This window comes from Mastigoproctus giganteus, chromosome 14 (genome assembly GCF_048544385.1).
Source record: "Mastigoproctus giganteus isolate SK-2022 chromosome 14, ASM4854438v1, whole genome shotgun sequence".
NCBI lineage: Eukaryota > Metazoa > Arthropoda > Arachnida > Uropygi > Thelyphonidae > Mastigoproctus > Mastigoproctus giganteus.
The window spans coordinates 46,757,575-46,772,763 of record NC_143588.1 but is presented as its reverse complement, the minus strand read 5'-3'; the positions used below and the strand labels follow the sequence as shown (position 1 = coordinate 46,772,763).

Sequence of the window (15,189 nt, the reverse complement as noted above, 5' to 3'; positions counted from 1 at the left end):
GTACTGCTTATCTCAAAAAATTCACAACACTCCACTGCAAAAAGAGGAATAAGTAGAATAATATTGTGCTTCATAGAATCAAGCCTTCATTAGTCCTATCAAATGTCATCCTGGTCATGTGAAACAGAATTCCATTCGACAAGAAGTTTCGTACGTGTTTTCATTAAGAAAGCTATTTCGGGAAGATAATAAACGAGATTTAAAGTAGCATTATATTTCAGTTATCTTAGTGATGTTCGCAAATAAGCTTATGATAGCATCCTGTCTGTAAATAGAAACCTCTGCTGTTGACCGCTCAACTCACAAAGTTACCGTTCACTTCGAATTCATTCATTTCGGAAGATCGACTAATCATGAATGAGTCTCACCATCTGAGAGACGCGATCAGAAGTAAAAGACGAGAAATAGGTTATGGATGGTTTGATTTTGGTGCAACGGCAGTGTACCAACGCTCAAGTCAGCTCTGGTAAAAAAAAATATTCCACTAAACATGCAGTAACAGCGTTGACTCGGCAGCCTTACTCATCAAATGTCGTACTACGAGAATTTTCCTCTTTTGTTTTTTTATTAAAATAAAACATACACTCAGGGCCGGATTTAAAGTTGTTGTGGTCCTAAGCTATAACATGTACGAAGCCCTTCTCTCTTACCTGTGACAATGTTAAAAATAAAAGGATTTTTTAAGATGGAGCGAGGCCCCTTGTAATGTGAGGCCCTAAGCTGTAGCTTATGTGTAAATCCGACCCTGCATACACTGCTTGTATAACAGAAAAAATAAAAAATAAAAACATCATCCAGGAAACATTTTGAATGCATTACTTGTAATCTAAACTACTGAATGTAAATAACCAGGTGTATGTGGTGAGCGGGCCAAATTTTGTTTATTTGTCATAGCCTTTGCTTAGAAGAATTGTCATCTTCTAATTTATAGTGTAGTGTTGCACTTCAAACAGACTGTTGTAATCAGGTAATTGCTATTAGTCAAGCCAAGAGCAATTAAACTAGGAGCGTTCACGCTAGCGATAACCAAAAACTGTAACTAGGTGTATCAGCTTACCATCCAATGTGACGTTTACAACTGCTTCGTTAGAAATGGCATTGCATTTCTTACAGTTGTCATTAGCGGTCATGTTTGGTTTATCATTACAGTTATAGTTTAGAGAAATAAATTCCTCTCGCTGCTGTATATGAAACCCGATTCGGTTATTGCCAGTCAGAGTGATAAGGTATCATTTAACCTATAAGATATAGATTTAGTTTTGCTCCGGTTAGATTTGACACTTTCTTAGTTATATAATCTACTCTGCCGAGGAACTCATTTTATTGAATACTTCATAAAAATTATTTATGGCTGTTACATCCTAGTAATATGATTGAGCATGTCCCGTTTGTAGGAAAGGGGGATAAGATTCAAGCTCAGATTATTCTTGAAATTTATTACCATTACATCAGTATGAATGCATTCAGTCACAAATGATATATCAAGGGTGGCTGAACCGTGGCTTTGCGAGCTGCATGCAGCTGTTCGACACTTGAAGTGCTATTCTCGCAAAAATATGAGCTGAAACAATGCATGCTTCAAACTATTTCATATTCACCATTGACCAGGAAATAATAATAAAAAAAACCTCCTACACCTGAATATCTAGTGATTTTTAATACACCCAGTTGACATCTTTTAAGAAATTCGCACACATTTTCTGAGTTTTTACTCATATAGATAGCTTCAGCAATTCTTTTAGGTTCAAAATACTTGCAGTCAGCCTAAAAAGAATAAACAATGATTTTACATTTCTTTATAATATTTTGTAAGAGAGCTGAAAATTGCCAATAATCTTTTCATCTGTTTTTGTTTTTACGTTTAACAGAATAAAACTTCTGAGTAGCATGTTAGCTATTTAAAAGTTTTATTCGAAATATACATACTATCTTTATTACTCAGTATGTTAAATATACACTGGTGGACAAGAGTTAAGATATTAATGTAATAATGCAATAGTTGAAAATAATTGATAAAAGTCAATGAAATTTAGTATGATAATACGTTATGTCATGAATATCCAGCAAAGAAGATTGTCAACCTTAACAGGAAAATAAAAAGGGAGAAAGTATGATATCTCCTAACGTTCAGGCAACATTCAGGGCCTATTGGGGGGTTGCACACAATTAAAGACCACAGAAACTGGCGTACTGTAACCAAAGCAGTCGATGTGCCAGAAACTTCCAAACAAAACAATCAAAGCGCTTCCTTCTCAGTATTTCCTTTCCTTGGTGTTGATTGGTCTTTCCCCCGGCCCAGATGTGCTTATGCTGAAAACCATAGTGAAGACTTCACCCATCCTGAAACATCACATTGTACCAATGCTCCTGGGAACAATTTTCTGTGGGAAATAAATAATAAATTTTCTGATTATACTCCGGGACGACCATGTGGTCGTCCCGGAGTATAATTAGATAGAGAGTTCTTAAGATAGAGAGAATACAAGAAACAGCACCGTATTTAGTAATCACGGTCACTCAAGCACGTGTACTTGCCCTAATCACTCGGCTACAGCAGCACATTACGACGCATTAATCACACCTAACTGGACGGATACTTATTTATATCTACAGTAGTTTCAGCATGAATAGTAGTTTATCCCTTAATTTAATCGAATTCTTATAAAACAAAATTCCCAGGAATAGAGAGTGCAATTTGCTTGGTTGCTAATGGTCGTTAAGCTATGTTGTGTATTCAGAGTTCATGTGGCATGTTTTCTAGGCAGTACAGTGAATACTCGCTATTCCACACTTTTCGAAAACATCTCAGATTCGATTCTGGTAACAGACGGGAGGGATTCTCCACAAAGTTTTTATCCCTGCTTGGGCTATAGATAGCTATTCTTAGCTGATTTTTACTTCCACGATTTACGAAAATCGGCTTGGAATACAAGCATTCGAGGCATACTGACGCATCATGGTCTTATAGAAAGTGGGGAGGTGTTAGACTGCAAGAAGTAGAAAGTTTAAAAACGCCTCCTTAAACAACATGAGAAAGCAATTAATATATTTTTTTCGTTCATTTTATCATGCCTTCACTGTATAAGTATATTGCTATTGTATACTGGCATGACCCATTAGCTATCGTTATCAAAGTTGATCAAGCTGCATGGTGGAATCCACGTATTACAGTAAAATCTTATTACAAGGAAATTCTCAGGAATCATTTCGTTGTGCTGAAATGAATATCACCGAAAATTATTTCAAAAGATTCATTATTTGTTTAGATAAATTTTTCAGCAATTTTTCTAATATACAAGTACTAATTTCTGCTTTATTTTATATGATTTGAAAGCATCTTTTATTTATATAAAAAAATTACACATGCAGAAATATAGTACAGTTGCTAAATATTAAGTTGCTTTTCACATATTTTACGCCAGTTTTGATTTTAAGGATTAACTTTCCTTCTCCTTCGCATTAATATATAACTTTAGTGTAGAGGCTCCCAAAGTGTGGGGCGCGTTCCTGGGAGGGGGGTTGCAATTGGTGTTTTTGGGGGACAAATGTTGTTTTTATTAACACTTGTTTGACTAAGTATAAACAAACCAACCCACTAATCCAGGTATGAAGCGTATTTTATTTCAATATTTAAGATTAAATGTATTGAAGTACATATTAATTTATAAAAGTATAGTTAAAATCCAGCTCAGGCTTGTATATTTGTACTTTTTCTAGAAGTGATCGAAATTCATGAAATATTTTAAGCGGGCGCAAGGTGTAAAAGTTCGGGAATTATGTGCTTTAGGGCAATCAAAACATGTGGACACCGCAAGTGAAACAAAAAAAAAAAAAAAGCATAAAATTCAAAAAGGTGAAAAACATAGTAAAGGATGTGATAATGAATTCTTTTGCCGCATCTTTAAACTTCCATGTTTTTCTTCAAGCGAATGTTTCCATAGTCATATTTACAATATGGGCTGTGTAGAAGGAATTCATAATTTTCCAATAAAATTTTTATTTCGTTGTAAAATAGTATATTTTAGGCATAAGTGGATTTTGAAAATAATTCGTTGTACTGATTTTTATCCTTAGAAATATTTCGTTCGAACGAGGCTAATAAAGCACTAATAAAAAGGGAAGTCGGCCCAGACCTAGAAATATTTTCAACATAGTGAAATATTTATTAAAACGTTATTCATTGTAACGGGATTTTACTGTACTACAAAATATGCTAGTGTCCTTGTGTTCTCTATCTTATGAACCCATGTGATCCTCTGTGACTTCCTGAGTTTAAACAGGAATATTTTATAATTAATTTTATAATTTGCTATGCGAATGAATTACTAATATTTGTCCTTGTATTTTAGGGGGCGACGATGTACAGCAGCTTTGTGAGGCAGGAGAGGAGGAGTTTCTGGAAATCATGGCCTTAGTAGGAATGGCTAGTAAGCCTCTACATGTCCGCCGACTACAAAAAGCTCTTCAAGAATGGGTTAGCAATCCTGGTAAGGACACTTCCTTTCTTTAAAGAATGAATAGTCATTTTGTTTATCAGAAAGTCTTATTCATTAGAACATGAATGTTCAGTTTTCCCCTTGTACTAAAGTAATGACTTGCTGACATTTTCTTACTACCGTATTTTCTTTTCTCGTATTGTTACGCTAGCACTAATTCTGAATGGCTTCGTATTGAATATGTTGTTAGACTGTCTATTATACTTGTATATCCATTAACAGGTAAGCCAGTATCATCATAAAGTGAAATAAAATACAACACTCTGGAAATCCCAACAACGGAAAAATTTTTCTAAAATATATGCTAGGTATCCCTTCTTTCTTTCCCTCCAGAACTTTTCTGGTATTTCATAATGATGAACTGAGTTCTATAACACGAGACAATCTGTCATAGAGATGAATTGACACATATGCGCAGATCAACTGTTATGAGCAGTATTTTTAACTTTCGTACGTTTTTGATCCCTCAGTTTAATGTAGATCTGTTCTGTCTACTTCAAAATAAAAGTAAAGAATTTTTACCCAACCATCAATCAAAAATAGGTGACACATAGGATTAAAATAAATTTCGGCGAGTTGCCATAGGCGAACCAGTAGTGATCTTTTTGTCATTCTATCAGTTGTTAAATGGATTTCTTTAAGAAATGTAATAAGACGTATATGGAAAAAGTGATAAATAAAATTTTTAAAAATCCTTTCGCGGTACCCCTATTTAGATAATGTGGACTCGAAAGAGCTGTACAAAACTCTTTACAGTTGCACCTGACATTGGAGAAAAACCGGTTTTTCAAGATGTCAGTCGACCTCCTACAATTTCTCCTCAAGTTTCCAGATGAAAGATATGAAACATGCCTTTGTAAATAACTTTCGGATAAATCGGATTCACTTTTCTTTAAAATTTTCCACCAATGTCAGTCGGAAGATATGCATTATACGCGCACGCCATTCTTTGAGAAAACGGATCATATTCTTCAGTTACAGAAGCCCTGTACTTAGATGTTAGAAATTAAAGTAAAAAAATTGTTAAATATTAAAAGACTGCCGTTATGTCAGCAAAGAAAGTGTAGCCTGGGGATGTGAAATATTGTGTATAGTAATCTAATTCCTGCATTTTAGGAAATATTATCATAGATGAGGTTTTATAAATGAAGACATCCACTACTGATCAGGACATAATCAGTACTAATAGTAAGAGTGAAGCACTTAGTCTTGAGCTCGACTTACTTAGCAGAAAACTGCACAGCATAAGCCTAATTAACTCAAAAATCAGTGTCTGTCTACCAAAATTATCTGAAGGAAGAATGAGATGCTGGCATATTTCCTGTCTTCGAAGTGGTTCGAGTTGGTGGGAACTGTCTTCTCAGTTTTTCTTTTCCTAACAATCAAAATTTATCATGACACCTTCAAAAATGATTTTAGAAGCAGGAAGATATTTATTTATAAATTTAGTAAAAAAGTAATTTTAAGTAGGCTAAATTCTCTAGAATTCGTAAAATTCTCTAAATTCGTAAGAATGCAAAATGCGTTCATCAGTCAAGAATGATTTGAATTTATCCTCATGCATCTGCTGTTTAAAAAAATAATAATAGTAATAAAATATCTCCTTTGACCTTATGTAGTCGTCCCGGAAGATAAACAGGAAAAAAAACTAATAAAAAAACTATGTAATATTTGGCAAAAAGATTCGAGGTATAAAATATTTGAATGTCGTATAAATTCCAAATATATATGTTTTATTCACCAATAATTATTTATGAATAAAAAATATAAAATTTATTAAATATAAATATTTAACAAATATCAATACTGTTAAAATTAGTTATCTATAGTTACGAAATTGAATGAACAGCAACTCCCTGATAAACCACCATAAGCAAGACGTTGATCATTTACATTATTCGGACCTACGAACTTCGTTTTTGGAGTGATTGCGTGTTCCAGTTTACCCACGAACTGAGCTGTTAAAGTATGCACTCTGTCCTTAAACAGAACCCCCTAAAAAGAAGTCCATATACATTACCTCTGGTCAGCCTGGTGCTCATGAAATAGGTTTACCTTTCGCAGGGTGGCCACACCAGGCCTTATTGGAAAGCAATCTTTGTCTGTAATTGTTCAGCTGGAAGACGACAGTGTACTTAATATATATACACGCACGATAGAAGTTCCGAAGAAGAACATCGAAATAGGACCATCTATCCTAATGGCGGGTGAACACAATCAACAATTGATGTGCGGACATGTATACAACTGGCACTAATGTCATATGTGACGACTGTGCGATCAGGCCGTGATATGACAACGAGTCGTGATTGTTTGTGCAAAGTACGTCCATCTCCGAAACAGTGCGGAGGTATGTCCATCTCCGAAAAAGTGCGGAAGTATGTCCATCTCCGAAACATAGTGTCCGGTAGGCCGTTCTCGATCTTCCACTGTGTGAGTGTACCAGGAGTGGTAGAAAATTGGTAAAACTTGTGCAAAACCGATGATGGATGAACATGGTGAGAGCCGACTGCAGCAGTTCGTGCAGAACAACAAGGCAGTCATGGTGGCACAACTAATGGCGGGCTATAACATGGGACTGCCCATTGCACTTTGCATCATAACTATTCGACGTACTTTAAATTGGATAGGTATAGGTATAGGTATAGGTATGTTGAGGGTCTGACGGCTCCGGGGATTTCTCCCATCTCCGCGTATGTTCTTTGTATCGAGTGACAGTACCCTGTCTATGCCAGAGGTTTAAAAATAATGTATGGGTCATGTGCTATGTAGTTTGTTGTGCCCATTGTTCATCCGGCCTGTTGGCCGCCGGGCCCCCAGTGGGACCCGGCGTTACCATACCTAGCGACGGGGACGCCGGCCGGGTGTACCAAGAGACTAATTATACTCTGGCAGGTCCTGCCACTTACTTTCCTGGGATTTCGGTGACGAGGACCTAAAATAAAGGTTGGAGTTATCGCTAAGTTGGAGTTATCGGTTTAAGTAAAATTGCATTTAGAAAGCGCTGCGTGGGGTTTTACGCTGAAAGAACTATTTCTAGAGAGCCTAAAAGGTCGGGCAAAATTTGATGTGATTTAAATTTGGACATGTGGGGCAGTCGCTGTACAAGAGAAAGTGTTGGGAGGGGAGGGTGAAGACTGGGGGATGAAATAGGAAGAAGAGGGGTCGGATAGAGAGGTGACCCCCCATTTTCAGTGGGGCATGCCCATGCCCCACCAGAGTGAAAATATGGGGAGGCGAGGAGAGGAGAAGAGCAAATACCCCCTCCCCCTCTCCCTCCCCGAAAAAAAAAAAAAAAAAAAAAAACCGCACAAGGGAGTGCAGTTTTGGGTCGACAGTAGGCCATTCAAATCATCCTAAAGTCTTGTCTTTCTGTGGTATGGTGAGTTTTTTTTTTTTTTTTTTTTTTTTTTACTTGTTTGACCTCCTGCATTCTTTCTAGTTGGGTTGCCTTTGGTATATTTCTATCATTGTTTTCCTTCTAGAAAATAGATCCTGGGCATATTGACTGAGTGCCTTGTAGTCCTCTTGAGTGTCTAGCAGTCTGGGTTCTTGGTTGTCTGGGATATATTGGATTGACGTTATTAGCTGTAGTCGCAGGTCGTCATACAAATCGCACTCAAACATTAAGTGTCTCCAGGACTCCAGGTTGCCACAGGGACAGTCCGCGTTATTTATGATACCAAGTTGGTGTAGTTTAGCTTTAAACGGGCCATGTCCTGTAAGGAGGAAGGTGGTATTTCGACCAGGGTGAAACCACACTGGCGCCTTAGGGTACAGCTTGGTGACAGTGGGGAGGAATCTTCTGGTCACTGCACCTTTTTCTGTGTTGCTCCATCTCCTCTGCCAAATCTGGATGAGGTGGTCGGTGATTCTTCTCTTCTCATAGTTGCGGTCATTAGTGATGTCAGTGGTGAGGTCATACATCGTAGCCGATGTGTTTCTGGCAAGATGGTAGAGCAGACCACAGCGGGTAGCTTCGAGATCCAGGGGTAGAACTCCTACCAGGACTTGGAGGGCAGCCGTGCTAGTCGTTCTAGTTGCTCTCGACATGGTAAGGAGGATGGTCCTCTGAATGGTTTCGAGGATTCGTTTATTCACTTCTAGTGCCGCCCTCGCGTACCAGACAGGGGAGCCATATGTGATGGCAGGGATGAAGAGAGCTTTGTAGTACAAAGACAGGGTAGTACGTCTGAGTCCCCAGTCCCTGCGAGTGACTCTAGCGAGGAGGGCCGCATATCTTCTTATCTTTTCTTTAATATATTCTAGGTGTGGCTTGAAATTTAATTTTCTGTCCAAGATTATTCCCAGGTATTTAATCTGTTCGCACAGCTTAACTGTTTTGTTCTCAATTTTAATTTGTGGTGGTCTCCTTATGTCTAGCGTACCTTTTAGCAGCACCGAATTTGTCTTGTCGGGTGCTAGTTTGAGCAAGTGTAGCTTCGTCCAATCTAGCAGCTTTTGCAGGGCATCATTTGCTTGGATTTCTAAGGAGGATCTGCTGTCAGCCTCGATGGTCAAGATCAAGTCATCTGCATAGGCCTGGGCCTCCACACCACCCAGATCCATGGCGAGGAATTCGTCCAGGACAAAGTTCCACAGGAGTGGCCCCAGGACAGAACCCTGGGGGCAGCCCCTGCGGACTGGGCGACTGAGGCATTTATATGGTGTGGTAACTTGCACTGCTCTATCAGCCAGGTAATCCTTCATGCAATAATAAAGATTCAATGGAAGGTTGGCAGCTCTGAGTCTCGCCAAGACGCTCGGCCACCAGAGGGTGTCGAACGCCCCAGCGAAATCCACTGCGATGACGAGGAAGTATTTCCTTTTACAATGGGCAACTCTAGAGAGGAGGTTCTGTATTGCTTCGATAGTGGATTTGCCAGGAGTAAATCCGTATTGCTTTGACATGTTACGATTTGCTTCATTATAATGCCTTGTGATTCTTGTATGTAGCAGCCGTTCGAATATTTTACTGAGGGTTGGTAGCAGGGCTATGGGTCTGTAGGAACTAGGTGTCTCTGGTGGCTTTGTTGGGTTTTTTAGGATCAGTTTTAAATTTGCTTTTTTCCACTGTAGTGGAAATTTACCTGCTTCCAGGCAGCAATTGAATAGTTTTAGCAGTAATTCAGGTATATGTTCCGTTGCTTCTTTTGCCATCTCCGGTTCAATTAGGTCCAATCCAGGGCATTTCTTATTTTTCGCGCGGCTTGCTGCATCCTGAATTTCTTCTAAGGTGAAGGGGAGTTCTATTTGGTCATTATTATAGGAATTGTTTGCTTGGCAGATAGCCTGCTGCTCATCTGTTAGTGTTGTTGGCAGCTCCTGAAGGATGTTGTCCAGGATGTTCCCAATCGACTCCTCCCAGGTTATGGTTAAATTTCCTTGTGCTGTTTTGGTGGCTGTCACGACTTCCCCCCTGGGGAGTTTGTGAGTGGTAATTTTGTATACCTTTGTATACTTTAAATTGGATGGGATATTACAGCATAAGGCCGAGACGAAAACAAATACTGCATGCTAATAACTTAAATAATATTAACACTTTATGTTAAAACAACGCCGATCCTTTTTGGTCACCTAGTCAAGTTAAAGTATGTTGAATTATATTTACCCGTGTCTTTACACGCGTTTTTTTTTTTTTTTTATTATTATTATTATTTCATTCCAGTATTAGAATCATTATCGTTTCTCACATGCCTGTATTCCCAATTATTTTTCGAGAAAACCTTTCCCTGCCAAGACCTATTTCCTTCAACACATTCTTTCATATTTTTTCTAATCCTCTCTCACTATGCCCTCCTTCGTTCCTTTTTGCATTGGTCTTCTAAACACCCACTGGGCACCAAGTCTTTCAACAGCCCTCGACGATGACGAAGTGGATTTGGTTGCTGCTCTCTCCTACTGTGTAGAAGGCCTAAGTTTCAATCCTGTCGAGACGGGAGGAACTTTTATAGACTTTTTCACATTATATCCGAGCTAATCGATCAGGCGAGGATTATAAGGTTGTTTCATCCCGGAAATCAGATTGTTATCCAGTAGAACATGCAAACTGGCATAGAATACAGTTTCCAGAAAAAGTTGACTGGCATTCAAGTGATACAAATAGTAAACAACAACACAGCTTTCTAATTTTTCATATTTTCTAAAGCGGCTCTTACTGTCCCAGAAGAAACCTGGGCAATAAAATCAGTTGAGTAGGAAAATAAATGCACCCCATATTACACTCTAGGTCTTTGAAAGTACCCTCTCAATCTACCATTAATTTCACCTTCAGTCAGTATTTGGTTTATGTACAGTATTTTATATTCCCTCTGTTCCTTGATTTCATTGCCCTTCCCCAGTTTGTGAATCTCTTTTTCTTCCTAGAATAACACATCACATAATAGAACATCGAATGCCTCAAACTTAGTTCACATTCTTTTTAGTTCTTTTTAATCTTTCTACAGATATTGGCAAAATGTTGAAAATATCGACTATGGAATATTTGCATCATTTTGACATGAAATTTGTCATCAGCCAAAAAAGGAAAAAAACTTTTGCCCATCTCGTTCGTCCATCCCTTCTAAAAATTGACCAGTACTCTTTAAGTTTATTCAAGCTACCCATTTCCACAGTTCTACATGGAAGTTTATTCCCACAGTTCTACATGGAAGTTTATTCCCACAGTTCTACATGGAAGTTTATTCCCACGATCAGTTATTCTCTGGTTGAAGGAAAATGTCTGCACATCTATTCTGCAACCATCCTTTTTCAATTTATATTTATATCGCCTTGTGTGTCACCTGAAGAGGGGTAAAGATGCCGTCAACATTTAGTTTATTTGCCCTTTTTGCCTCAAACATTTCAGTGGTCTCTACGCAGATGCAGTTTACAATTTATAGATTGCAAATTAGATAGGTTGTATTTTACATAAACCAGTTTTTCTTGGTCCTTTTTTGCTGCCAGCTAATCTTGTCGCTGTTCTCGGCGCCCTTCCATCAGATTTGTGTCCTTCTTTAAAATGATTCCAAACCTGTATTCATATTCAAGATGTAGCCCACCCATTTATGTTATGCATAAATGGTTAAGCTACAGTGGGATAATGATGCCTTTTGTCAAAACTCCTCTGACCGTGTGGCCGTCCCGGAGTATAAACAGAAAATTTATTTATTTATTATTGAAAGAGTTTTCATTAACAGAACTTCGTTTAGCTGTCATAGCAGCCTTCCTGCATTACTGAGAGAAATTCCTTCGTGTTTGACTGTTCAAGTATCCATTGAGTTTGGTGCAATATAAATGGTACTTTGTTCTGGGATATTCCTACCCAAAATGCAGTACATTCACTTAATTAATGTTAAACCATTTTTAACATTAATTGCCATTTTTAAGTCCATTGCCTAAATCTAAATCTTCTTGAAATAGCATCAATGTGATTAATATCGTTAACTAGCCTAACCACCTTTCTGTTATCCGAAAACTTATATTTAAACATTAAAGAGTGAAATTTTCACATCAATATTATTAATAAATATTAGAATCAATGATCCCACCGCCGAATTCTGTGTACATTTATAACTACTCACTGTCTATCCATAATAATAACTTGCCCCTAATGCAAGATTGCTTCAATTTACATAACACTCGTTCATGTGGAGTATCAAAAGCTTTACTGAGATCTAAATACATGTATATGGTGGTAAAAGTATTCGTTGCATCCCGTTCCTTTGTAACGACTTGATAATAGCTAATCACGTTAGACAAACTTGGTTTGTCTTTAACAGATACATGCTGTGTTTCCTTCTAACCCAGTTCTTTCCAGATGGTCTTGTATTACTTCTTTATCTACGGACTCTATCATTTCCTAGCACAGAACTCAAAATTTACAGGTCTGCAATTACCCATACTTCACCCTTTGAACTACCCTTGTAATAGGAGAAGCATTTGCACATTTTCAATCTATAGAGGACTTCCAATGAATCCAAGGTTGCGCTCATTATTATAGTTAAAGTTTTGTTTACTTCTTTTTCTACTTCCGTCATGGGTAGCACAGTTGGTGTAATTACCATCCTCCTCCTACCTGATGGAAAAGACCTGAGGTTGAATCCCGTCAATAACGCGAGAAATTTTTGTTTCACTAAAGCCACGTTTTTCACTACTTGGCTTTAGTGAAAAAGTTAGTAGTTCTCAGGCGAGGGTAGCATGATTTTTTTCTCCCAGAAACTCGGGTTTTTCGTCCAGCAAATAGCAAATGGATCATAGAACACACGCAATTTAAAGACATATCATATCGTATACTGCGTAATATGGCCTTGATGCTAATGCGCCTAAACCCCTACAACAATAGCAACAACATTTTACTACTTTTAATATAATTGTATAGATTCCATCGGTACATGTGCCTTTTTCATCGATTTATCTTGTAGTAACTTGCTTCCTTTCAATAATAAACTCTAAGTTAAAATTAGATAACCCCATCTCTAAAAACTTTTTAACGTGTGATTGTAAATTCAAAATAGTTATTCAGATAATAGCAGCTTCTACGCTTCTCCTCTCCTTGATTGATATCTGAATTACTTTGCTTCACCGCAAAGTTGTATATATAGCTTCTTCCTTTCGTTTACTTACATTATTCTTTGTATAACACTTTATACTTTCTGCTATCCCCTCCGCTTCTCATTTACTTTCAGGTTCCATTTCCACTGACCATTTGGCTATAATTCCCTAAACTGCACAAGTGTACCTTTTAATTACTGATATTGAATAAGACTTAGATTTGTCTCCACCCTGCTTCACCTCTCTTTTTAAGTTGAACATCTATCACCAGCAACCTCGGTTCACTTTTTTCTTGGATAACTTCACAATATTTGCAATAATGGAAACTTTTCTTCTTCCCAGTCCATCATTAGTTTGTGATATACTAAATCACTGTTATATGTGATGAGGTGGTCATCGTTATTTTTGTTGTTTTTTTGAAAGTGTTTGCACTTACTAAATAAACAATGCTATATCCATTTCTCCTTTATTTCATTCTCGGAAACTGCGATCCCATCTATCCATACATATTTTTCTCTCCTATTTTTCACATGAATATTTAAATTGTCCTTTGGTATATTCAAGAGAACCTCATCCAGATCCTGGAAATTCTTTTTAAATAAGAAATATGAGATGTGCATTGCCATTACGGCTTGCGGAGTCACCCATATTATGAAATCCAAGCATCAGTGTACCTTAAAATATTCTCTGCGTCACCATGAAACCAAGTTGTTCTAAGCGTTAAGTAGGCACAATACAATGAATCGGTAAATTATTCTATGTACTTTGATGTTATTAGCACATCTAGCAGTTAAATATAACCATTAAAACTTTCGGAACCATGAATTTTACTATTTTAGTAGTAGTAGTAATTTATGAAAGTTAATTATATTTTCATAAATCATCACTAGTAGTGGTAATATCGATTATACCAATCCTAAACTGTTAGGATTTGTAGGGGTTTTGTCAGTTGCCACTCGTTTGAAGAAGTGAAGGTTCTAGTCCTGTCATAGACTGGAGGAAATTCTAAAGGCCTCCTTAGACAAGGCTGTAGTTAGCTTATCTCAAGCGGAGGGAGTAGGGTTTTCCTCATGAGTTATTGGGTTTTCAGGCTCCATGACACTCAAATCGGTCCATGAACGCACACATTTTTCTGACATGATACACAGTGACACAATATCTAAGTCTCTGATTCGCCTAAAACCCAGCAATAATGAGCATGCCAAGTAAAATCTGTGTTCTTTTGGTACTTGCATAGTTGCTATAATTGCAGGTTTTATTACGTGAAAAATTAATTCCATTAATTTTTCAGATTGAGTGAGCATTATGATTTAAAGATATGAAGGTTATATTACTGAATGCAATCTCAGCCATATTTACACGAGTCTATTAATAAAATGTCGGTGTATATTAGTTTCAGGTAAACCTAATGGGAAATGTCGGCATGAATTTATATGACATATAAATGCTATTATTTGAAACAAATCTAAATTCTAAAGACTTTTCTGTTGCAGATGTATATGATGTATTATTAAGTGTGTCTTCTTAATTCATTACAGAAAATTGTCATTTGAACGGAGAAAGTAAACAATATGTCTATGTCTCTTTCCTTTATTGATAAATATTTGAGAGTTTGCATAAAAATTAGGAAATGAGATAATTAATGTAGACTGGCCATTAGTTTCTCTGAGGAGGAGGAGGAGAGAATTTAGCATGTCTATCAGGCATTATTCGCCTTGATCTCAAGTGATATGTAATGATGCAGTGAGTTTTAATTATTAATTATTTATGAGGCACTCAGGTTCCATTTTATGTTGTTAATATAAGAGAGTACTTCATAGAATTAATCTGAAATCGTTCTGGGATCTGATTGTCCTTAAGTCTGTGACGAAAAAGGTGAAGAAAAAAGTGCACCTAAGAAGTACCTTATGGTACTTTTCTTAGGTGTACTTTTAGGTGTACTTTTCTTAGGTGTACTTTTAGGTGTACTTTTCTTAGGTGTACAAAACCGAAAGACTGGTGACATAATGGTGTTTCTGTGAACTGAGTAGGTGTACCAGCTAATAAAATTAATTATTTAAAAATTGTTGAATATTGGAAAAATAGATATAATTCAGAAATTATTTAGAAATGGTTAACGCCTACATTTTCTAATATTAAGGTGTGTATAGTAAATTACTAT

General features: G+C 37.1%; 1 protein-coding gene across 1 annotated transcript in view; it reads left to right on the top strand.

Moving 5' to 3' along the window:
* Nucleotides 1-15,189, top strand: part of LOC150075109 (uncharacterized) — a 481,445-nt gene that overhangs the window by 314,257 nt on the left and 151,999 nt on the right. Inside the window, exon 7 of the mRNA XM_090388677.1 lies at nt 4,350-4,487. Coding sequence (XP_090244803.1) covers nt 4,350-4,487 — 138 coding nt within the window. The remainder of the gene's footprint in view (nt 1-4,349; nt 4,488-15,189) is intronic.